This window comes from Tribolium castaneum, chromosome 8 (genome assembly GCF_031307605.1).
Source record: "Tribolium castaneum strain GA2 chromosome 8, icTriCast1.1, whole genome shotgun sequence".
Classification (NCBI taxonomy): domain Eukaryota; kingdom Metazoa; phylum Arthropoda; class Insecta; order Coleoptera; family Tenebrionidae; genus Tribolium; species Tribolium castaneum.
In genome coordinates, this window is record NC_087401.1 from 7,568,614 (window position 1) to 7,593,536 (window position 24,923).

General features: G+C 30.9%; 1 protein-coding gene and 6 non-coding genes across 7 annotated transcripts; 3 read left to right on the forward strand and 4 right to left on the reverse strand.

The window, feature by feature from the left end:
- Window positions 1–426: 426 nt before the first annotated feature.
- On the forward strand, window positions 427–2,491 carry LOC135266995 (uncharacterized protein). Its single transcript, XM_064358493.1, has 2 exons — window positions 427–571; window positions 1,857–2,491. Exons 1-2 carry the CDS (start codon window positions 427–429, stop codon window positions 2,489–2,491), a joined length of 780 nt encoding a protein of 259 aa, XP_064214563.1.
- A 3,796-nt stretch (window positions 2,492–6,287) lies between these two features.
- On the reverse strand, window positions 6,288–6,345 carry Mir3851g-3 (microRNA mir-3851g-3). Its single transcript, NR_161895.1, has one exon. It is a non-coding gene; the product is annotated as a microRNA mir-3851g-3 (primary transcript).
- Window positions 6,346–6,370: 25 nt separating this feature from the next.
- On the reverse strand, window positions 6,371–6,481 carry Mir3851c (microRNA mir-3851c). Its single transcript, NR_038694.1, has one exon. It is a non-coding gene; the product is annotated as a microRNA mir-3851c (primary transcript).
- Window positions 6,482–6,624: 143 nt separating this feature from the next.
- Window positions 6,625–6,716, reverse strand: Mir11624c (microRNA mir-11624c). The gene has a single exon (NR_161843.1). It is a non-coding gene; the product is annotated as a microRNA mir-11624c (primary transcript).
- Window positions 6,717–6,756: 40 nt separating this feature from the next.
- Mir11626b (microRNA mir-11626b) lies at window positions 6,757–6,863 on the reverse strand. Its single transcript, NR_161842.1, has one exon. It is a non-coding gene; the product is annotated as a microRNA mir-11626b (primary transcript).
- Window positions 6,864–12,369: 5,506 nt separating this feature from the next.
- Mir11624b-1 (microRNA mir-11624b-1) lies at window positions 12,370–12,461 on the forward strand. Its single transcript, NR_161835.1, has one exon. It is a non-coding gene; the product is annotated as a microRNA mir-11624b-1 (primary transcript).
- A 172-nt stretch (window positions 12,462–12,633) lies between these two features.
- Mir3851d-1 (microRNA mir-3851d-1) lies at window positions 12,634–12,724 on the forward strand. The gene has a single exon (NR_038697.2). It is a non-coding gene; the product is annotated as a microRNA mir-3851d-1 (primary transcript).
- The last annotated feature ends 12,199 nt before the right edge of the window (window positions 12,725–24,923 follow it).

The window sequence follows — 24,923 nt, forward strand, 5'->3', positions numbered from 1 at the left end:
AATACACATGGTAAAAGTAATAAGAAATTTTTATGGCTATTAAAGATCAGTCCCAAAATTTCACAATAATTATTACGTATTTTTATTTTAAGTGGTTTACAAAAATGAAGTACTATTAGGTATGGCAAAGATTAATCGATGTTTTCAATACATCGATGTTTTTATGAAAAACATCGATATACACCTTTCGATGTATCGCTAAAAATATCGATTTTTTTTCGATGTATTTTTATACTTACGGTGCCTGCCCTCTAGTGGTGTGAAGTTGTAGTTGTAGATAGACGCTGACAGTATTCTACCTAGACAAGTTTTGTACCAAAACAAGCAGCGTAGATTTGTTTAACTAAACAGAGATTATGAGTTTTTCCCCGAAATATTTTGTTTATATTAAGAACGTTCTGGTTCTTTCTTGAATAAAACAGAAACATGGCTCCACCAAAAAGTAAGTGTTGGAGATATTTTACAAAAGTGTCTAAAGATAAAGCTCAGTGCAATGTGTGTCTTAAAATATTAAAAACTTCGGGGAATACATCAAATTTACTGTGTCATATAAAACAAAAACATCAAAAAAGTGATATTTCTGTAAGTGTACCAGAAGCAGAACAATTAAAGCAATCAGCATCGCCCGAAACAACTTCTAACAGAGAAAAGATTAATCTAAACGATGTAAATATAATTTACATTTGCCAATGCAAATTATCAATAAAATATTTTTTTTAGGATGACAATTTGCCATCTTGTAGTTTTGAATCTACATCATCTACAATACCTACTGTTGGTGCCGATAAAGCTAAATGTGTAGAAACTATTGAAGCTCATGTTCAGCCCACAATTTCCAAAGCGTTTAGAACTGTTCATTCATATTCAGGTATAAATTTTCGTAATAATTTTTAAATTTGAAAAATATACATTTAGATACTTATTTATTTTAGATGGTGGAACTAAAAATGTACAAATTACGAATGCAATTATAAAATTTATTTATCAAGACAATTTACCATTTTCAACAGTAGAGGGAAAAGGTTTTAAGAATTTAATGAAAGTGTGTAACTCATTGTACAATGTTCCTACTCGAAACACTGTTAAGACTTTAATTGATAAAAAATTCGATACATTAGGTGCAGATTTTTGAGAAAAAATTTCATCTGTAAATTATGTGTCTATTACGACCGACATTTGGACTGATTTACAAACAAGAAGTTTTCTTGGAGTCACACTATTCACTTTTTTCAAGCGACACAAATAATTTCGGCCTGCTTAGGAGTGGAAGATTTGGATCAAAGTCATACCGCAGACTATATTGGAAACCAAATTCTTAAAACACTTGAATACTGGAACATTGCAGATGAAAAAGTTGTTGCCGTAACAACAGGTAATGCGCCAAATATAGTTCGTGCGATATATGACTATTTTGGCAAAAATAGACATATTCCATGTTTTGCACATACAATTAATTTAGTTTGTGAAAATGTATTAAAAAATACAAGTGATGAGCTCTCACCCTTACTAGAAAAAGTTCAGACACTTGTAAAATGGTTTAAAAAGAGTGTTCGCGCAAGTGATGAACTTCGAAAGCGACAACTAGAAACGGGTGTTGCAGAAGGAAAACTTCTCAAAGTTATACTAGATGTTAGCACAGGATGGAATTCTACATTTTACATGGTACAGAGATTTTGTGAATTGGCTTCAATAATTAGTAATATTATTTTTGATAATACAAATGCTCCTGAAATGGTTGGTCACTTCCATAGAAGTTAAACATTTAAAGGAATTATTGAAAATTTTTCAACCTTTAGAAAGGGTGACCAAAGAACTTTGTTCAGAAAAATATATATCTATCAGCAAAATAATTCCAGTGGTAGCCTGTATTACGGAAGAGTACAAAAACCTTCAAACCCATTCCGATTTGGGGCAACTTATGAAAGATGCAGTAATGAAAGAAATTGAAAAACGTTTTTCAACAATTGAAAAATCTTTTCTTTTGGTTATTTCGACTATTTTAGATCCTAGATTTAAAAACATTCATTTTAATGATCCCTTAGCCGTTTCGTCTGTTCTAAAATATATACGAAATGAGATTAAAAATGATTCGGAAGACTCTGAGGGCCCGACTACATCGGACTCTCCAGCAGATTCTACCAAGGAAACAAATTTTGATATATGGGCTCATCACAAAAAATTAGCCCACACTAGAACACGAAAACAAAAAAATCTTAGTAACAGCAGCAATGACGAAATCTCACAGTATTTAAATCTTCCAGTAAGAAATCTAACTGAACATCCACTTATCATTTGGGAAGAGATGAAAATAATTTACCCCACGTTATATAAAATTGCGAACAAATTTTTGCTCGCTTCAGCTACATCTATATCGAGTGAAAGATTGTTTTCAAAAGCTGGGGCCACTGCAACTGCTACTAGAAATAGACTAGCTCCAAAACGTTTATCCAGGTTATTATTTTTGAATTCTTTATCTGATGATTATGTTTAACTTTTTTTCTTATTGTTACCTCCCTACTTTTATGTTCGTTTTGTTGTTTTTTATTTTTTTTTTGAGGTGTGACCTACTTTAAATATACATTTTATATGCCCTATTTCAATTTTTATTTCTCCTACCCATGTCTCATACATAATAATTAATCATTATCGAAAATCGATGTTTCTCATATATCGATATTTTTCATGCGATATATCGGAACTATCGATGTTTACGTTCGATGTATTATATGAAGCAATGTATCGATGTATAAATAATTTTTCTTTCTTCTTTCATTGTTCGTGATTGTAGTTATGTTTTCGCTCAGCCGTTAACAAGTTCATACAAAACACCATTTAAAAAATATCTGACTAAATCGATAATTGTTCAGTTTTGCTCTAATGTTTAGTTTCATCGGCCATTAATGCAATATAACGGGCTTCTGTAACTTCAGTACTAATATTTTTTAAAGTTAACTCGGATAAGCATAAGATGTGTAGAATTTTTTTTTGAACAGAACGGTGTATGTAACGAGCGTTTTTTGGGCCTTTTTCTAGCCTATTTAATAACGTTGGATTATCATGCGACATTATGTCTAATAACCGTAAAAAATTTCCCTTATTTACCTTCACACCTCCCAAGACTTGATGATTTGCTCGCTCATTTGAAAGAGGGGTGCAATGCACTTAGTGTTAAAAATGTTTTTTGAAACATTTTGTTTTCTTAAATAATGGCGTTGTGTGTTTTTCCTTGATTTCACACAAGCCACAAATCGATTTTCCTTGAGTTTTCACAATCACTAAAAACGCTAAAGAAAGGTAGGTGCTTGCATTTAACTCATTGTTCTTGATTTTTCGGGTAAATAATTAGTCATACTTTCCAAACAAATGTTTTTATTTCGGCGAAAACATGTCACACTTATTTTTGAGTCAGTCTACGGGATGTTAGTGAATATACTTTAAAATTTTCGTGAAACATCCAAATGATTAAAGCGATAGTTTTCCGCAATTTTCAAATTCCAACGCTATTTTATTACAATGAAAAATCATCGGAAAAGTCAAAGGAAACACAAAAATATTCATTCTTGTGCTGAAAATCCTACGAAAAATCGCCTTGCATGAAAGTGGCACGTGCTCATAGTTTGCTACATATGCAAAAACAAACGGCTTAACAAGTTCATTGAGTGCAAAAAATTTGTTATTCGAAACTCTTGATGTTAGTCTTTTGGCTGATTTATGTATTAGGTGTCACATTAATTTTCGTTTAGTCTCAGATTTTAGCCGACTTATTCTGTAATAAGTATTTTTTTTAAATTTCAATTCAGGGAATAATTTTTTTTATTCTTGTCATGAAAATTACATTATTTTCCATCTAAAACCATTCTCATCTAATTAACTTTGATGATGGTTTGCATGTAAAAAAAGTTTGCCGCTTTGCTCAATTGAATTCTCAGTCAATAAATGTTAAAACTGTCAGTTGTGAAATTAATGAATTGTCAGTTAATAATTAATTTTAAACATTTCGTTAAAATGTAACTAAATTGTTACACCGTGCCAGAAAGCACTTTTATTATCAAAGCTTATTTCCGAATTGGAGACCTAATAAGTGAAAAATGATAATAATATTCGACGTCCAAATGCCTGTCATTAGGTCTATAAAACGGCATTTCTGATTTTGTATGACTCTAGACGATTAGAGTTTGTATATTAGTAATATGAAAATAAAATTTATTAGTCTGATTTAAACATTTCAAACATTTCTGATTTATTTTAAAGAACCTCGAACAGAGATTAACCGCAGATGAATTTTTGGTTATGACTCTTATGACTTTATGATTATGATCCTACTGAAAGTAATCAATAGATTGTGATTAGATATGATTATGAACATTCATTACCTTTATAATATATTTTTTTAAATTTTTGTAACATTATTATATCTACATTGTAATATTATCGTATTTTTGTAAGATGTAGTTTCTTCTTCTGTAATGTTTGCTGTGGATGTTGATTTTCATAAAAATTACTGATTACAATTTCTGGGTACTTACTGAGGCGTAAAAATTTAGATTTTAGGATAATGACTTTAAAGGTGAGTTACTAGGATAGATATAGAAATACTAATCCTAATGTTTTCATTTTCTGTTATGGACAAGTCAGTATGGACAGTTAGATTTTTTTCATATAATAAATCATCAATTGTAGTTTGATCTGTTTTTATTAATATAGGAGTTTTGTTAGTTCACCAATGGAAAAGTGCTGAATAATGTGACGTGAATGCATTTTTTTAAGATAATGCATCGATAATTTGTGGTGGTCTAAAAAAATATCATTTTTCTTCAACCTTCTGCAGGATAGATTTAAGTTGTAATATCTTGGATTACAAAACATAATAAGTACATACATTATCTGTGGTTCTTGCTATTGGTTTAAATTTTGGATTGATTTTTCTCACTTAGTCATATTATGTTCTTTTTATAATATTTTAATTTCTACTTGGTTGTTCAAAAGTGTTTGAATAGTTTGTCATCATTTTGATCCAAATTTGCTATATTTTTATCAAAAACATAAAACAATTTTATTAAACTAAAGTTTTTTTCGTGATATTTTTAAAAGCATTTTTTATTCTTCAAAATTCGTCGATGATCTTATTCAAAAAATGTTCAAAAGACAATAAATTGGTCTATTTGATTTTGTGTCTGATGCAGGATATGAATCTGCAGTTTCGCGTAAATTAGAATCTGTATTATAAATCAATTGTTTTTAAAATACTGTAAACATTTTTCAAAAAGATGGTGATTTCTATAAACTCTGTATTTTAAGTTAATTTATAAGAAAACTTCTAATTTCAACCAAACATTTCGAAAATTTCGAAAACTTTGCGGGACGAGTCAAATTGGTTCCCAATTCGGTAATCCTCTCTAATTATAGTCGAACTGGTTCCCGTCGATCAGGTAGGTCAGATAAACGGATTAAAGTATTATGATAACAGGAATGGCATTTTAAGTGTATGAATAAATTCACAAGTTCAAAAATGTTAAAATTGTTTTTGTAATTTGTCTCCATTATGATGCTTTAATAGTATAAGGGTGCACAAAATTTAAAATTGACGGATAATTTAGAGCAAATGATGTAACAACCGAACAAGAACTAGAACTCTAGAGCCAGAACCATAGTTTTTGTTTGATGATTGACACATATCTAAGTTCTCTCAGGCTTTTTTTCTCGGGGCACTTAGAACCCTATCTGTGAGAATTTAATATTTAATGGCCAATGTAATCGAAAAAAATGCAATGGCAAACGCAAATTAGTAAACTGAGAACGGTCAGAGCAAAATAAGCTTATTTGCAGAACATTTTATGAAATTTACAGACAGCTTTGGGCTTAAAAAATAACATTCTCCTTTTTTTAAATAACCAGTTAACCACGAATAAATAAAATTTGTTGTTGGATATCGTGCCAAGAAAATAATTATTTGAACATTTCTACCAGCTTTAAATCTAAAATATAAACATCTTTGACTTAATCCTTTCTATCTATCTGCTCATGCGGGAGCCAATTCGACCATCACCTTTTACAGAATTATACTATACTTATAAAGATTAATGGGAACCAATTCGACCAAGACCAACTTTGCGACTATTTAGTGTTCTAATGTTTAGATAAGAACAAAGCCAGTGTGTATATACTGTTAGGAAGAATGAATTTGCATTTATTAGAGAAGCAAAAGAGTTTCATTTTTAATAAAATAAAAAAACTTCGCTTCGCTAAAAAACAACAAACTGTTACAATTGTAGAAATGTAATTTATTACTGAGCCAACATGGGTCGTACTATGAGTCAAAAATTACACAGTACCACCCCATGTCAACTCAGTATTAAATTTAATTGGTTTAATTGTCGAATTTAAAATTTGTTAACGAGTCGATTCGGAACGTACTATGTGCGTACCAAAAACCATAGTACGACTCCAAATCAACTCGGCGCCAAATTCATGATTCGTCCGGTAGTAGAAAAAACAAAGTATACATTCCGGGAGTTTTCAAATAACGAGTCACAGGAAACATTAGCAGTATTATGAATAATGTAACATACGTACCACTCATGTCTACTTAAAATCAAGTTTGAATCTAACTAGTTCGAAGATTGATTTGTGATTGTTGTAGAACCGACACTTTAGCATATCATGTTGACATAAATTGCATGAAAATACTAAAGTCTCAATTTTACACCAATCTATTAGTATTTAAAACTGAATAAACAAAAATACAAAAAATAGATCGAAGGTGGTTCTGTTTCCTGGCCTGATTGATCAACTCATGCTTTCCAATCATCATGAATCATGAGACATGAGCTAAAACAATCATGCCCACAAACAAAACCAAAATTTTGAATAAAATTATGACTTACCCTGTCAGGTTTCTGTTTCAAACTGATGGCTTGTGGCCAAAATTTCGTGCTTATATTAGCCAACCCCCCAGGGTTGAGGGAGGGTGGGGTTGGGGTAAGTAATCTTGTCACTTTCTCAAACAAATTTTTGCAAGCAATTAACTTTTTTCGTATTATTTTGATAATGAAATAAAAATATGGTAAACTATTGTTAATGTTTATTGATTTTGAGGACTAACATTGGCGTTAGATTATCATTTTTAAGTTTTTTAGCTTAATTTATCGTAGATTTATATTTAATCTCAAATGAATTTTTTATCTAAAAATAAATTGTTTATTGGTTTATGAATATGAAACCATAGTTTTTGCCAAAGAAATATCATAATTTTGTTTTTTTTGACAAGTAAAATGAAATTATATTTTCTAGGTCAATTAGATAGATTATTTGTTATTTGTTTTTAAAGTATTTTTGACAACTTAATCATTGCGTTAATTATTGTTCAATTGATAGTTCAAACCAAAATTTTGAGATAAATACTCAACTTTTATTTATTTCTGTTTCAGTGATAACAAATTATTTAATTTAGTTGGTTTCATTAAATAAAAGAATAAAATTTAAAGAATTTTTTTACAATTATTTGATTGCAAAGTAATCAATATAAACGAAATCTTTTTACGTCCAAGGCTAATTCCTCTGACCAAATTATTAATTATTCCAGTCTGCATTTTCCCAAATCTTTAATATTTTTTTTAAAATAAATTTTTATTGAAGAAATCGTTAGCCACAAGTTATGCGTACAAAAAGTTGTAAATAATTACAGGTGCTCTACAAAATATTATAACTTGTTTTTAGTATCTTGTGTTAAAAGTTACATAATAAATACTAACTTACTATTACTTGAATCACAACACAAGAAGAATATAATAAAAATATAAGAAAATTAAAGAAAACAAATTATAAATAAAATAATGAAATTTAAAGTAAGTTATTTATGGTTCAAAACAAACCAAATCTTCTATATTCTTAAGTTCAACAGTTAATGTTGGTCAACTAATTTAACGTGTTTAGTTTTATAATAAATAATAATTATTATAGACAGGTAATAGCAATTTAATTTCGTTTTTTATTAAAAACCCATTAAAAACTAACGTCAAAAAAAGGTTGAAATTTTTTTCATCTTTAATAATTGTTTTGTTTCATTTGTTTATAATTATTACTGTTAGAACTTTACTCAAATTGTTTCAATTAAAATAAAACCATAATTGCAAATCGTAAAATTTTATTTAAATTACAACAATTCAAACATTCAAAATGGTAAATACCTTCGTAATTACCAACCTTTTTACATCATTTATTTAACAATTTTTATTCGTTTCATATCGATTCAAATCAAACGACAATCTATCTTTAACGACGAAATTTTAACAACCAAACAACTCTAACTTTCTCTTAATCCCTGATAAAAGATAAGAAGATTAAAGTCGGAATTTCAACCACCAAACAACTCTAATTTTCCCTTAACCCCTAATAATTGTTAAGTGGATTATTAGATCTATGTGAAATTTTTCACAGCCACTTGGGCTAACTTTTTCTCAGTATTCTTGAAATTTCTAATGACCGAAGTCATTAAATTCATTCTACGAAACAATTTTACTAAATCGAGTTGCTTCCTAGAAAAACACAAAAATAAATTGCTCTACGAGTAGTAAACAACTTAAACAATATGTTGTGACATGTATCAAGGTGCTGTGCCAGCACATGGCCTACTACTATGATCATCAAAAGGAACAACATTTTGACTAAAAAATTCGCAAACATCTTTGGATATTTATTTGAATTATGCTCGCACACGATTTAACACGTGACACCTGACTTGCGATGTTTCGATCTACTACAGTTTTCTGCTTCGACACGAAATATAAATAAGATTTTACTCCGTATTTTGGACAAATTTAGGGCTTTAATTTGAAAATATTTAATAAAACTCATTAGTCGTTCCCTGATTATCTGTTCGGGACGAGTCGAATTAGTTCCCAAATTCGGTAATCCTCTCTAATTACAGTCGAATTGGTTCCCGTCGGTCAGATAGGTCAGATAAACGGATTAAAGTATCATGATAACAGGAATGGCATTTTAAATGTATGAATAAATTCACAAGTTCAAAAATGTTAAAATTGTTTTTGTAATTTGTCTCTATTTTGATGCTTTAATAGTATAAGAGTGTACAGAATTTAAAATTGACGGATAATTTAGAGCAAATGATGTAACAACCGAACAAGAACTAGAACTCTAGAGCCAGAACCACATTTTTTGTTTGATACTTGACACATATCTAAGTTCTCTCAGGCTTTTTTTCTCGGGGCACTTAGAACCCTATCTGTGAGAATTTAATATTTAATGGCCAATGTAATCGAAAAAAAGGAAATGCAATGGCAAACGCAAATTAGTAAACTGAGAACGGTCAGAGCAAAATAAGCTTATTTGCAGAACATTTTACGAAATTTACAGAGAGCTTTGGGCTTAAAAAATAACATTCTCCTTTTTTTAAATAACCAGTTAACCACGAATAAATAAAATTTGTTGTTGGATATCGTGCCAAGAAAATAATTATCTGAACATTTCTACCAGCTTCAAATCTAAAATATAAAATATCTTTGACTTAATCCGTTCTATCTACCCGCTCATGCGGGAGCCAATTCGACTCCCACCCCGAAACCAATTCGACCATCACCTTTTACAGAATTATACTTATAAAGATTAACGGGAACCAATTCGACCACGACCATTTCTTCCATTCGGTAGAATTATCACAACAAACTCCGAATAAAGACATTAAAATTCTTAATAGTGCACACTACTATTAATAACTGTTTCAAAACTAATAAATCGTCAACGTCGCATTCTCGCTCAAAACTAACTGATATAAATTATTCATGCACTTTAAAAAAATATTAGCTAATGAAATTTATATTTTCAATGAGAGATCTAATCACTGATAACCATTTCACAATTTTATCAATCATATTTAATTCGGTGACGTTGGCGTTTTTATAGTTTTGAAACAGCTAATACGTGGGTTGAAATCGCTATCATAATTTTAAGCAAAAAATTATTTTTAATAGTTAATAATAGTAGTGTGCAGAGTTAAGAATTTTAATGTATTTATTCGGAATTTGTTGTGATAATTCTACCGAATGGAACAAATAATCAGGTTACGACTAATGAGTATTATTAAATATTTTCAAATTAAAGCCCAAAATAGGAGTAAAATCTTATTTATATTTTGTGTCGAAGCAGAAAACTGTAGTAGATCGAGATATCGCAAGTCAGGTGCCACCGTTTAAATTGTGTGCCAGCATAATTCAAATAAATATCCAAAGATGTTTGGGAGTTATTTTTTAGTCTAAATGTTGTTTCTTTTGATGATCATAGTAGTAGGCCATGTGTTGGCACAGCACCCTGATACGGGTCACAACATATTGTTGTAAGTCGTTCTTCTTGTAGAGCAATTTATTTTTGTGTTTTTCTAGGAAGCAACTCGATTTAGTAAAATTGATTCGTGGGATGAATGAATTTAATGACTTCGATCATTAGAAATTTTGAGAATACTAAGAAAAAGTTAGCCCAAGTGGCTGTGAAAAATTTCACATAGGTCTAATAATCCACTTAACAATTATTAGGGATTAAGGGAAAGTTAGAGTTGTGTGATGGTTGAAATTCCAACGATTAATCCTCTTATCATTTATTAGGGATTAAGAGAAAGTTAAGATTGTTTGGTGGTTAAAATTCCGACGTTTAATCCACTTGTTATTTATTTAGAAAACTGTTTGGATAATTTAAGAAAAGATGGATTGTCGTTTGATGTGAATCGATATGAAAAATTGTTGAATAAATGATGGAAAAAGGTTGGTAATTACGGAGGTATTTACCATCTTGAATGTTTGAATTGGAATTGTTGTAATTTAAATAAAATTTTACGATTTGTAATTATGGTTTTATTTTAATTGAAATAATTTGATTAAAGTTCTGACAATAATAATTATAAACAAAAGAAACAAAAATTAGAACTAATTATTAAAGATAAAAAAAATTTCAATACTTTTTTGAGGTTATTTTTTAATGGGTTTTTAATAAAAAACGAAATTAATTTGCTATTACCTGTCTGTAATAATTATTATTTATTAAAAAACTAAACAAATAAAATTAGCTGACCAACATTAACTAACTGTTGAACTTAAGAGTTTTAAAACAAATTTTTAAACAAATTCTTAGTTTTTATACAACATGAGTAATCATGTGATTAATATTTCTAATTAACACAATCATTTGTAATTTGTAGTTTCTTGTTTACTCAAATCGAAACAAATAAGAATAAGACAAAACACACTGTTTTTATAACAAAATCACAATAAAATTCTTTGTTTTCTTTAATTTTCTTGTATTTTTTCTTGTGTTATGATTCAAAGTAATAATAATAATAAGTCAGTATTTATTGTGTAACTTTTAACACAAGATACTAAAAACAAGTTAATATTTTGTAGAGCAACCGTAACTATTTACCAATTTTTGTACGTATAACTCTTGTGGCTAACGACTTCTTCAATAAAATTCATTTAAAAAAATGGATAAATATTTGAGAAAAGACTGGAATAATTTGGTCAGAGGAATGTTAGCCTTGAACATAAAAAGATTTCGTTTATTTTAATTACTTTGCAATCAAATAATTGAACAAAATTACTTTAAATTTTATTCTTTTATAATGAAACCAACTAAATGAAATATTTTGTTATCACTGAAACAGAAATAAATAAAATTTTGGTTATGAACTATTGACTGATTAATAATTAATGCAATGATTAAGTTGTCAAAAACACTTTAAAAAATCATAAAAAGTGAGTGGAAATACAGAATAACAAACAATCTAATTGACCTCTAAAATATTATTTCATTTTACTTGTCGGAAAAAAACAAAATTATGACATTTCTTTGGCAAAAACTATGATTTCATATTCATAAACCAGTAAACAATTTATTTTTAGATGAAAAATTCATGTGAGATTAAATATAAATTTAAGATAAATGCAGCCAAAAAACTTAAAAATGATAATCTAACGCCAATGTTAGTCCTCAAAATCAATAAACATTAACAATAATTTACCATACTTTTATTTCATTATTAAAATAACACGAAAAAAGTTAATTGTTTGCTAAAACATGTATGAGAAAGTGAAAAGATTACTTACCCCAACCCTACTCTCCCTCAACCCTGGGGGGTTGGCTAATATAAGCCGGAAATTTTGGCCCCAAGCCATCAGTTTGAAACAGAAACCTGACAGAGTAAGTCATACTTTTATTCAAAATTTTGGTTTTGTTTGTGGGCATGATTGTTTTAGAATCATGTCTCATGATTCATGATGATTGGAAAGCATGAGTTGATCAATCAGGCCAGAAAACACAACCACCTTCGATCTATTTTTTGTATTTTTGTTATTCAGTTTTAAATACTAATAGATTGGAGTAAAATTGAGACTTTAGCATTTTCATGCAATTTATATCAACATGATGTGCTAAAGTGTCGGTTTTACAACAATCACAAATCAATCTTCAAACAATTAGACTCAAACTTGATTTTAAGTAGACATGAGTGGTATGTATGTTACATTATTCATAATACTGCTAATGGTTCCGGAGTCGTACTATGGTTTTTGATACTCACATAGTACGTTCCGAATCGACTCGTTAACAAATTTTAAATTCAACAATTAAACCAATTAAATTTAATATTGAGTGGACATGGGGTGGTACTGTGTAATTTTTGACCCATAGTACGGCCCATGTTGGCTCAGTAATAAATTACATTTCTACAATTGCAACAGTTTGTAGTTTTTTAGTGAAGCGAAGTTTTTTCATTGGCCAATAAAAAATGAAACTCTTTTGCTTCTCTAATAAATGCAAATTCATTCTTCCAAACAGTATGTACACACTTGCTTTGATCTTATCAAAACATTAGAACACTAAATCATCGCAGTTTTCTGTTTGGTTAAAATTATGAGTCTTCTTATAGGTAAACTTAAAATACAGAGTTAAATTACCAATTTTTTGAAAAATGTTATTTTAAAAAACATTTATTTATAATACAGTTTCTCACCTGAGAATGACCACTTTACTCATTTAATTTTTGAAGAAGAATTTCAAACTCAAACTGTTCACATGCATACAACTCATAACGAAACTGTAGAACTTCCAATAATTCCAATGTTCGGTCATCCGGCATTTCATAAATTTTATTTGTTTAAATTCAGCGATAAATATGATGGTTTGATAGGAATTGACTTTTTAAAACAAATTAGAGCATCAGTTGACATCGGAAGAAAATTAATTTGTACCCCTCGTGCAATAATTCCATTTATTTTTGAATCAGAAGAAATAACTAAAATAATTTTAAAGAATATATATAAAATAATATATAAAACCGCGAGCACAATCAATAGTTTACTTACCAGTTAATCAAAATAAAGGATATGGGCTTTTGAATTATACAAAATTTACTAAACATGTCGAAACACCCCGTGCAGTTGTCAAAATTCAACATTTTTGAGCAGCAACTACAATCCTAAATTCGGGTACCAAATCAGTTAAATTGGTTTTCAGTGAACCCATCGAAGTAGAAGGCGTAAATCCCACCGAAGTAAACTTTATTAAAAAATTAGACACTCAGTCAAAAAATAACGAAATTGATTTTATTGATAGACTCAAAAAAATTGATAACCTTTTAAAGACAAATTTAAACAAGGCCCTGGTTAGCCGTCCGCACATTTGTGGACATTACATATTGTGGATAAACAACCGATAAAATATCTGTCCCCTCACAATACAGGGTGCTCAAAAACTGGCGTACTAACTCAGTGGTACGTTATTGAGAAGCAAGTGCAGATTACGGGAAAAAGGTTGAAAAAATTCCTAAAGTCTTATTTTAAAAAATATGGAGCTACAAACTTATTGTGTTAACTTTTTTAGTTTTCAATATTTTTTATTGTTTTTATGCTTCACACTAGGTAATCGTTCCCTAACAAAATGATGAATAAGTATTTTTAAATTTTCTATCAGACTTTAGCAGTTTTTTTAATTTAAAAAATTAAAATTCATCAAAAAAATCACAATGTGTAGATGTGCCAACACTGGGAATTATTTCCTAGGAAACGGTTTCAAAAATAATTTATTTTTATTGTTGATCAAATTCTATTGCGATCATGACTGTTAGACAACGTTGCCACATATCATTTATCTAAAGCCCGTTATTTATCAATAACTTTAATACAACGAATTTTTTTACTGATTTTTACCTGAATATGTAACCTGTTCTCTACCACACACCATTGAGTTGGTGCGTCAGTTTTTGAGCACGTTGTATAGTCCATATACTTACTAATTAAATCAATATTATACTGGTTGTTTTCTACATAACATATGCCAGTATTTTTTGCTGTATGATGTTTTTTTTGAATAAAAGTTTTATTTTAATTTGGTGTCTGTGGAACAAAATTACCAAGGCCAAACAAAACGGATAATCTAAGGACGATAAATTTAACAGAAAATACGAGCGAAACATCAAAAAGTAATTTTTCGAATATCACAAAAGTGAAAATAAATTAGAATTTTTTTCCCAGATCTTCATATAAACGTGTTTTCAATATCAATTTTCATTCAAGTTTTACGGATCTATTGAAAATTGCTTGCCAAAATATTTTCGAAAAGTTAGGTTAAATAACTTTCTACTTATTCTCACTCTCGTTTGGTACGGTGACGTATTTAGTTCATGCACTCTTCCGCAAATAAGCCTTTTGTGATTGGCTACCTACTTTTAAACCATAACTACCTCCTTAACGTAGAGTTAGAAATTTTGTATAAAGGAATTTTAGCTTCAGAATTGTCTAAACTATATGCAACTTTCCGGAGGGGCGCGCAATCTGGATGACGCTGTATGTCTAATTATCTATACCAGGTGCTCAAAAACCAGCGCACCAACTCACTGATGTGTTAGTAATATAATGCTTGTTATTAATTATTATTATTATTATTATTATTATTATTATTATTATTCCTTGTATTAAAGTTATTAATACGATTCGGTAGCATACCAATCTCTCCCTTGCTTTCTTCAATTTTTGAGGTAATCTCGTCTTCTGTGAGACTTTATACAAACTGACTGTATTTTTTGTTCAAAACTTTCAATACGTTTTGTGAGTTCGTCATATAACAGGAATTCATGTCCACTTTTAAAACTCATCTTAAAGCAATTAAACTCTAGTCCACCACACTGCATGATATAAATTTGTAGGCCTATGTTATGGTAGACAGTTTCTAGACTTGAGTGCTTAAACCGAACATACGACCGACGACAAATGTGTAACCACAGCCTTTAAAAATTTACGCTTAGACCATTATAACATAGAAGAAAAACAAGCCATCCGAAATCTATGTTTGGAATATCGTGACATATTTTACTCAGACGCATTACGAATTTAGGCAAATGCCAATTGGCCTTAAAAATACACTATCCACTTTCCAACGATAATGTTCTTCGTAGCCTACAGAACGAAATTTGTTTAGTCTATCTCGACATCGTAATTTACAGTACATCGTTGCAAGAACACATTGAACGACTAAAATCAGTTTTTGAAAGACTTCGACAATCAAACCTTAATGTTCAATTGGACAAATCGAAAAGAAGTCAATTATTTAAGACATACAATAACACCTTTAGGAGTAAAACCAAACCCTGATATAATGCAAGTGTAAATAAAACATGACTCAAAATTTATTTTAATGCTTTTACCATTTGCAAAAATCTTTTGATCAGCGACCCAATTTTACAATACCCCGACTTTTCAAAACCATGTATTTTTACTACATATGCATCTAGTGTAACATTAGGAGCAATATTATCTCAGGGAACAATTGGTAATGATAAATCCATCGCTTTCGTCTCAAGATCATTAAACGAAACCGAACAAAAATATAGCACAATCGAAAAAAAAACTTTTAGCGATTGTATGGGCATGTAAATATTTTAGACCTTATCTTTTCGGACGAAAATTTACCATTTACACAGATCATATACCTTTACTCTGGCTCTTTAAATTAAACCTAATTAATTAGAACCTAATTTAAAATTAGTAAGATGGAGACTTAAACTAGAAGAATTCTATTATGATATTATTTACAAAAAAGGAAAATTAAATACGAATGCAGATGCTTTATCTCGAATCAAAATTAATACCTTATTAGAAAACGAATCAATGATAAATAACCCCGGTGATATAAATCAAGACATTTTAGACCTCAATTCAATACTAGAAAGCAATGAAGAACTAACCGAAGAAATTATAACACGAAATAATGCTAACAGTCCAGTACCAGAACCTTCACAAAATCTCCTAAACGTAAATCCCATAAAATAAAAATCAAATGGAACGAACCACCTGACAAAACACATTCCCTTCGACACTCAGATACACAACAATCAAATGTAAACAAAACAACCAACAACGGAATTCAAATTTTAGATGAAATAATTAAAAACAAAGTCAATCAAATTTTAGTTTATCTACATCCTTATCCAAAACTAGACGTAACTCAAGAAACTTAGGAACATTAAAAAATTATAATCCTAAAATTCCTGAAATAAAGAACGAAAAATTAATTTTCACCATTTTAAGAGATTATAATACCATTTCAAATAAAACTTACTGTATTTATTTCCATAAAGAATCGGTTTTCAAAAGTTTTAAGAAAATATATCTAAAACATTTTAATCAACAAGGACCCAGATTATTTAGATGCACAAAATTAGTAAACACAGTGACCAATATTGAAGAACAAATCATGTTAGTTAAACACCATTACGAAGGAAAGACAAATCATCCTGGAATAAATGAAACTATTAAAAAACTCAAAAGAAATTATTATTGGATCAATGTTAAAGATACCGTAACAAATTTTATTAACAAATGCGAGATTTGCCAACGAACAAAGTATGCCCGACAAAAACCCTATTCACCATTAATGCACACCGTAACACCTAGCAAAACATTCCAAATTGTCCGAATTGATGTATTTACTTATATCGCGAAAAATTATTTGACACTTGTAGACTGATTCACAAATTTGCACAAGCAATCCCCATTGAAGGAAAAACAGCAATTCATATTAGTGACGCTTTAATTAAATATTTTACATCTTTCGGCATACCAGAAAAATTAATAATCGATCAAGGAACTGAATTCAATAATGAAATAGCTAATGAAATTTTGAAATTGCTTAATATAAACATTCATTTCACTACCACAGCTCACCACGAATCCAACAGTATTGTCGAACGATATCATTCAACAATTATTGAACATCTTAGAATTTTACAGGAAATGTATCCTCGAGAAACTGAAAATTTAATGGAATGCGCTATAATAGGATACAATAGCTCCATATCTAGTGCAACAAAATACACCCCTTTTGAACTAACTTTTGGTCAGACGCACTCTCGCAACACCAATGAAATATTTTTTCCAACAACATTCTGTTCTGAATACGCACAAAACCAAAACTCAAAACCTCAAAAATAAAAAAACGAAAATATTCACAAAACAGAACATTAAAGGTGAAACAAGAGACGAATTCAGTTTTTGTCAAATTGTATACAGGTGTCCCAGAATTCGCGCACTAGAGAAAAGGAGAGAAATCGTCATAAAAAGACATATAAATAATCTTAATGACAAAATTTTCTATCCTGAACAGTATTCGAGAAAAGAACGTTCTAATTCGACCAATCAGAGCCTTTTAAACCATCCAGGTTCTTTCTCATAATTGTTGCTAGGTTGCCTATTTTACTAGCGTTATTACCTTTCCAATAAATTGATCGACTATAAAATTTTCGAAAAATGTAAGCAAAATTCATTGTGAAAAAGATTGCACTTTAGTACCGACATCGGAGTCAATCGTAGTCTGTCTTTATGTATTCTGCTGGGAATGGAGTGTTATACTCGAAAGTAAAAGTTTTTGGAAATTGCAAATTCTGAAAATAGACACAAAATGATATCTAGTAATATCTGTCTGAGTTTTTTTAAATCGGTACTTTTTTAGTAATAATAGAAAATTTGCGCTGTGACGTAAGCAATGTCTCGACTAATGATTCGTCAGTTTTTCGCTGCATACAATTAACACTACGACCTACGTTTGGGTTGGTAAACGTCAAATACAAATGTCAAAACCGTGCGTTGTCGATTGTGACTGTGTTGTGTGCTAATAATTTGCAGAGTTTGTGTTTTGGTAAAATGACTGCTCCTGCAGCACATCTGAAGTCGTGTGTAAAATAACAGAGATTAAAAGATTGTAAAACAACAGAAATTAAGAAAAAACGTACGTCATTCAAGCTATCTTTGGTTGACCCAGTTTTCTATCTCAAGTTCTGTGACTGGCTGATTCAAAAAGGAACATTGCTGACGACAGGCCATGAATTTTCACCTTTTCAATTATTTTTCTCCAAAACGGTTGAACTTTGGTTAAAATAAAAAAATATGGGTCGCCTATTTTGTTGTTGGCTTTCCGTATAAAAATTTTCATTTTTATGTGGAAATGTTATGTGGAAATGTTGATCGTAGAGAGACAGCAACGGCAACGCTTTCCGGGCAGCAATCAAAGATATCTTATGAACAAGGAAAACAGGTCAAGTTGAACCAAATACAAGGGAGATCGGTGTGGTGCTTGCAGGACTGCTCTCATTGTTCAAAATTAAGAGACTTTTCTGAAAAGCGTATTTTGCTGTCACGTTTTTAAACGAAAAAACTGTTTTGAGGCTAATATTTAGACCTTCTAAGTCATCATAACAGTCGTAGTTCAAGCTCTAATGCTTGGGAAAAGCTTCAATTTGTGGCTTTGGTACTAAAGTGTCAAAAACTGTCAAATATTAAAAATAGACGGAGGGATAATGTATGATATATGGTGTCACAACTCCCTTTAATTCCCCATATAAAAATGTCAACTGAACGCAATGCTAGCAACATGGCAAGGTCGGGAACTTTTTTGAACATTGTTCAGCAGATGGAGCTGTTCTACAAATTTTTGACTATTTTTCAAATTTACGTCATAATGACACATCATATTAAATTCTGTGGTCTAAGGCTGTTTACGGTGTTTACGACTATCTACGAACCTGTGCCAGGAATTATATTAATTAATGAATCACAAGTATGGCCTTTAAAGGAAAATTGATTTATTTAGCAGTAAAATGGTTTCACTACAATTATCTCTTGAGTAGAGACATCAGCTATCATAAACATTGTAACGTTTATAAAAAAAAACTTAAATTCTTAATAAAATCATGCACGAAATATTTGGGGACGGGTAGAGGTCGAACGGTCAGTAGGTGTCGAGAGGTCCAGTTAAGAACATCTGCAACAATTACCTGTGACCTTAAATTAGTTATTTATTTGTTAAAAATCCGACACTTAGAACGATCAAGCAACTTTTGAGGGCGCACACCACCAAAGTAGGTTCATAACTTTAGTTTTTCCGATCCCTAATACCCCATTTTAGGTCCTCAACCCCAGTATCATCCTAAAGTCCGACACGCCAATGTCGTAACCGATCAGAGGAAAATCCGAGGTCCTCAAAGTTTCTGTTATTTCGTATCCGAAGGGCTCCCTTACAGTCGATTAGAGGAGGACTCCCTTCATCAAATGGTGTGACCTTCTGGAACCTCGTAAACGGCCAAGGACTGGACGCAGATAAGTCCAAGATATCAGTTCTTCGTGATTTCCAATCTTTTCGTTATAATATATTATTCGAATTTCCTTTCTTAGAAAAAAAATATTTCAATTTTCAAAATTTTCCTTTTTAAATTTCAATTTTTATGTAACTATTAGTAATTTTGTATAACTTATAATTTCAATTAATGTGAGCGAGCGAATTGGCCAATTCTAACGTAAGGATTCGTGTCAGTAGTTGATTTAACCATCTGGTCACAAGAGTAACTTTTAATATACGGAATTTTAATTGATTATTCAATAGTTTTCTTATCTCCTTCTCAGTTGGGAGCTTCGTTATCGATAACTGAGTGGCGCCCTTAAATTTTTAGCTAACTTAAACCATCAATAGTAAAATCCTTGTCCCACGACCTGCCACCGACTAAAAAGAGCTGCCGCCCTTGTGTACCTGTTGCGAATCTAAACAAACCAAAAAACAAAAAAAAGTATGCAATAACGGTACAACATAAATAAATTCATATCGGAGGCCCGAAAACAACTGTGAACGCATTATAAGGTGATTGATGTCTGTACAAACGGTAGTTGCACTTGAGTTTTCGAAAGTGTTAGAATACAGCAACGCCAAAAACAACAAGGTAATTATATCGCTTAACACCATAGTCAAAATGATTTTGAACTATGTACTATTTGCAGTTGTGTAGAAAAAGCATCAATCCATCGAGTAATCTTTGTAATCAAACTCATTTGGATGTAGGAACCAGCCTTGTTTCAATGATTTTAACTGAAATTCCGCATAACATAAGAAATGACAGTAATTAATAAAGTTATTAATATTTTTAATCAAAACTACAGATGAGAAGTATAATACACATTTAGCAAAATCAGTCTTTTAATTAATTACAGTTGGGTGTGAGTCTCTTAGGTATGTAAGTGTGTGAACTTGTCTTTGGGAGCCACTTTTTGCAAAAATTTTACATACACAAGTACCACTGAAAACACAAACCATCACAAAATATCAGTTTGATGTGCCCGTCACTCAGTTAAAGACCGGTAATATTATCACTATCTTCCCTTTTTCATTAAATTGAATCTTATCTGCCAAAATGCTACTGTCACTGAAATCAAATTTGAAGCATTTTTGAAGTTCAAAATGTGATCGGTAATAAGAATAACTTTAAATCAAATTCAAACTACCCCTACCGGATGATATTTTAGATGCGTTTGCGAAAGCTTTGCAACCAATTTTATTCACATTAACACCTAGAGCTCCCTTTCTGGGATTGGTGGTTCTTAAACTCTTAGAAGTTCGTTATAAAAACCATTAATTTTTCTTCGTTTGCACTCTTGGGATTTACATTGTCGTCGGCATTTGTCAATTTTCTCTGGGGCGTTCTGGGAGTTCTGGGAGAGATTAAAACAAAACTCTAAAGCGGCACGTAATAAAAAGATCAATATATTCCTAGGTCTATGGTCTTAAAATTCAAGGATACTAACTATAGGATGTTTTTATCTTATGATGATGTATGTTTTAAGTGTAGAGAATCTGGTCACTTTGCAAACAATTGTCCAACCACTGATGAAAGTATGTCTCAACTCAATGTAATCTCGCCTCCAGGGAACTCGCAGAGTAGTGTATTCCAACCCAGGTCACCTAAAAAAACTCGAGTCTCGCGATTCTGCGGAGAGTGTAACCCCAACTTCCGAACTGTTAGCACCAGCTAAGGACTTAATTGAAAATGCGCATTATGCTCTTAGCTTCTCTGAGACAACTAATCTTGTAGATAAGGCAGTTGGAGAACCAAACATTTTGGAGCTCATTCGTAGTTACACCGATGATTTTGAAGGGGTAAACACATTGTTATACGATGTAATTCCTCTTCTTACACATAAGAGTAACCAAAAACGGGTAAAAAAAAACAGACGTAAACTTAAAAAGGCTGTCAAGAAAAAAGGTGATCCACTAGAGGAACAGGCCATGGAGCTTGAACTAATTTCCTCTTAGCTCTAAATTGTTTATTTTTACATAGATATCTGTAGTTTTTCTTTTCTTTTACTTTCGATTTGCATTACTTTACCAATACTATAGTCTATTCTAACGTAGCGTGGCTGTTGGCTAAGTATAACGATTTGGTTACTTACATTTGGAATCTATAGTTTATGATGTAATGTTTGAGTTCCTCACTCGATGTAAAATAATACCTTTGGAACACCACGGTTTTGTTTCTGAAAGATCAACTTCTATAAATCTTTTATGCAGCCTTAACGACTGGACAAAGGAGTTAGATAAGAGAAACAGTATCGATGTTGTCTATCTTGACTTTTCAAAGGCATTTGATAGAGTTCCAAAGAATCGTTTGTTGTATAAATTGGAACATTGTGGTATAATTGGTCAACTTTTTTAATGGATAAACGCCTTTTTGTCAGACCGGACCTTTAAAGTTAGGGTAGCCAACACGCTCAGTGGTTCCGTCCCGGTTTCGAATGGGGTTCCCTAAGGTTCCGTGCTAGGTCCGCTTCTGTTTAACGTGTTTACTGCCGACTTTTGTCAACTCATTGTATAATGTACGCTGAAAGCGCGACATTTGACCTAGCGACCTTGGTTCAGTGGCCCTATAGTCATTACATTACATATTGCAGTGTAACTTTAAATTGCAATAACTTGTTAAGTTTTACAGATATCCAAATAATTCTTGCAGCAAAAACTTACATGAACTATTGGCATCATATCATCTCGCATATGTAGAGGTCTATCTTTTAAAACAAAAAAAAATTCGCATCTCAAAAATTCCACTACACAAATATGACATGTTACAAGAGAGTTGTAATTTTCTTACTTTTCTTTTGTAAAATCTAAAGCATGTTTATATACGTTAGAATCTACATATTTTGGGGAATCTAGTGCAAAAAAATAAATTTTCTTGCTTTATTCAGAGGAAAAAGATGACGATGTAAATACCAAAACTTGCGCAATTTTAGTTTTTCAAATTTTTTTAGAAAAACTTCCTTTTTCATAATGAAGACAATTCCAAATTAAAAAACCACCTACAGATTCGAATTCAGCAAGAAACTCTACATAAGAATCAGTTTTCAGCAATCGTGTGCAATCAAGCCCAAGCCAACTTCTTAAATAAGCGACTTTTGAGATACCTGCTCCCGGACTAATTGGAACTCTGTCAAAAAATCAAGTGCGAATTAAATCCCTATTAAAAGAACAAATAACTGTCCTGGAACAATCAATCCAAAACTTTAATAAATCGATTGTAACAATCGCACATAATGTTTTAATTTTAGAGTCCTCAATACAACAAATTGAAGCTGTTTTAAAACAAAGTCAGCTGGCAAACCTTTATACTCATGCTTACTTCACAACAGAAATGACATTTTCTCAGATCACTACAGCTTATCAGTTAATTTATGATATCCTTGAAAAAATTGAAAACGCAATCACATTTTCTAAGTTGAATACCTTTCATAATTCAATTGCTGAGCTAACAGAACTTTTACGTGAAATTCAACAGATTAAAATGACGCAAAACCGTCTATCTTTTGACTCAACAATTGACACTCTATTAATGTTTGAAAAAATTCTTACCGTTCAAAGTTACTCAAAGGGCAATTAAATAGTTTTTATCATTGAAGTAGCAATAACACAAACTAAAAATTATAATTCATTTATATTCATTGCCAACTCCTAGTAATTCCACCTTTAAAATTCATTTTTCCAAAATCCAAATTTTTGCTCTGCAATGAGTAGAATTATTACTTATTAGTTTTAGGCACAATCGGATGATTTCAATTATCGAATCAATAATTCGTTAAAATTCATTCATTTATTTCATTCAATCGTTTGAGCAAATGAATGATGGTAGAGTAGCGAATGATCAGTCATTGCATTACTTGCGCAGTTGCATAAGACCAGCCATAGCAGCGCCGTTGTTATGACAACCCCCTACCCGATCTGTTTCAAATTTAGTAATTTACTCAGTTTTTTCTCATCCGTTAAAACTTGTTAAAACTCGTTAAAGTTAAAACTGTACTAATTAAAACGGTTTGATATTTGATAGTCTGCAAGATGCCTCGTGTTAAAAAAATCTGGTGCTCGGGAACATTTTACTAGTGTCCGATAATTTAGTTAAATGTGAAATCAGCAAAAAAGAGTTCAGGTTCACTGGAAATACCTCCAATTTTTGAATTTTGAAAATTTGTTTTAATATTTGTTATTTTTTAATTATTTATTTAATAAATAAATAATTTTAGTCGACAAAATTTTCATATATCCCATTTCAGTTCTTTCACAGTAAAATTTTAGGGCATTTTCATTTTTATTGAGTTAAATATGTACGTGGAGCACATATTGAGACTTTCTATATAAGAAAAGAATTCTGTGTTAAAGTGTATGCCGGCGACAAATATTGAGCCTAGAAAGGATATCCCACTTATTCATCAGAAAAAAAAAAATAATTAAAAATGAGTTGTTGCTAAAGGAAAACGGATGCGCATGTGTTAAGCTATTTTCAGTCGGTGTAAACTTCGCTCATTCACTTCATTAATTCGAATTATTAAAGGGAGATTAGAGGGAGTACATGAAAAAAAATCGATGAAACGAATGATTTTATTCGAAAGTGCGATCAAATTCCATTTTTCTTAACGAATGATTTTAAACGAATGAACAAATTTTTTACTATCGAATAATTCGAACGACCGACAACTATGGAATTATTCGTTAAATTCATTTGATTGTGCCCATTACTAAGAATTATGCATTAACAAACAGCTGATGTCAAGAAATTGTAAATCAAGAATTTTTATGCCAGCAAATAACCACAACATAGATCACAGAAGAAGATGCCCCTTGTGAAAATTCAATTATTAAAATTTTCAAGTCAAACCCATAATTGTCAACAATTGCCAGTTCAAATTTGAAACCCCAAGATCCAAAAACTCGAAGACAACAATTGGATTCTTATCCTACCCAAGAGTGGCTACCCGAAAATGCGACCATAATGCACATAATATCCCTCTTCACGGAAGTTTCCTCCTAGAACTCGATTCCTCATTTGAAATCCGAATCAACGATATCGTTATCAAAACGCACCAGCCAGAAAATCCTCAAAATTACTATCAAAACATCGAATTACCTCCGTTGGAACTCGAAGAAACAACCACGTCACGAATTTATATGAACTTCGACCCTATGAAACTCGACACCATCAACTTAGATGAACTACGACAAATACAGGCGTCCCTAAGCGTCATGAATTCCAAAATTGACCAAATTCCCGAAAAAACACCGGTCCA

Coding starts and splice junctions, on each gene's coding strand:
- LOC135266995 (XM_064358493.1), top strand. CDS start 427: ATGGCTCCACCAAAAAGTAAGTGTTGGAGATATTTTACAAAAGTGTCT. Junction 572..1,856: donor AAAACAAAAACATCAAAAAA/GTGATATTTCTG, acceptor AAATAATTCCAG/TGGTAGCCTGTATTACGGAA.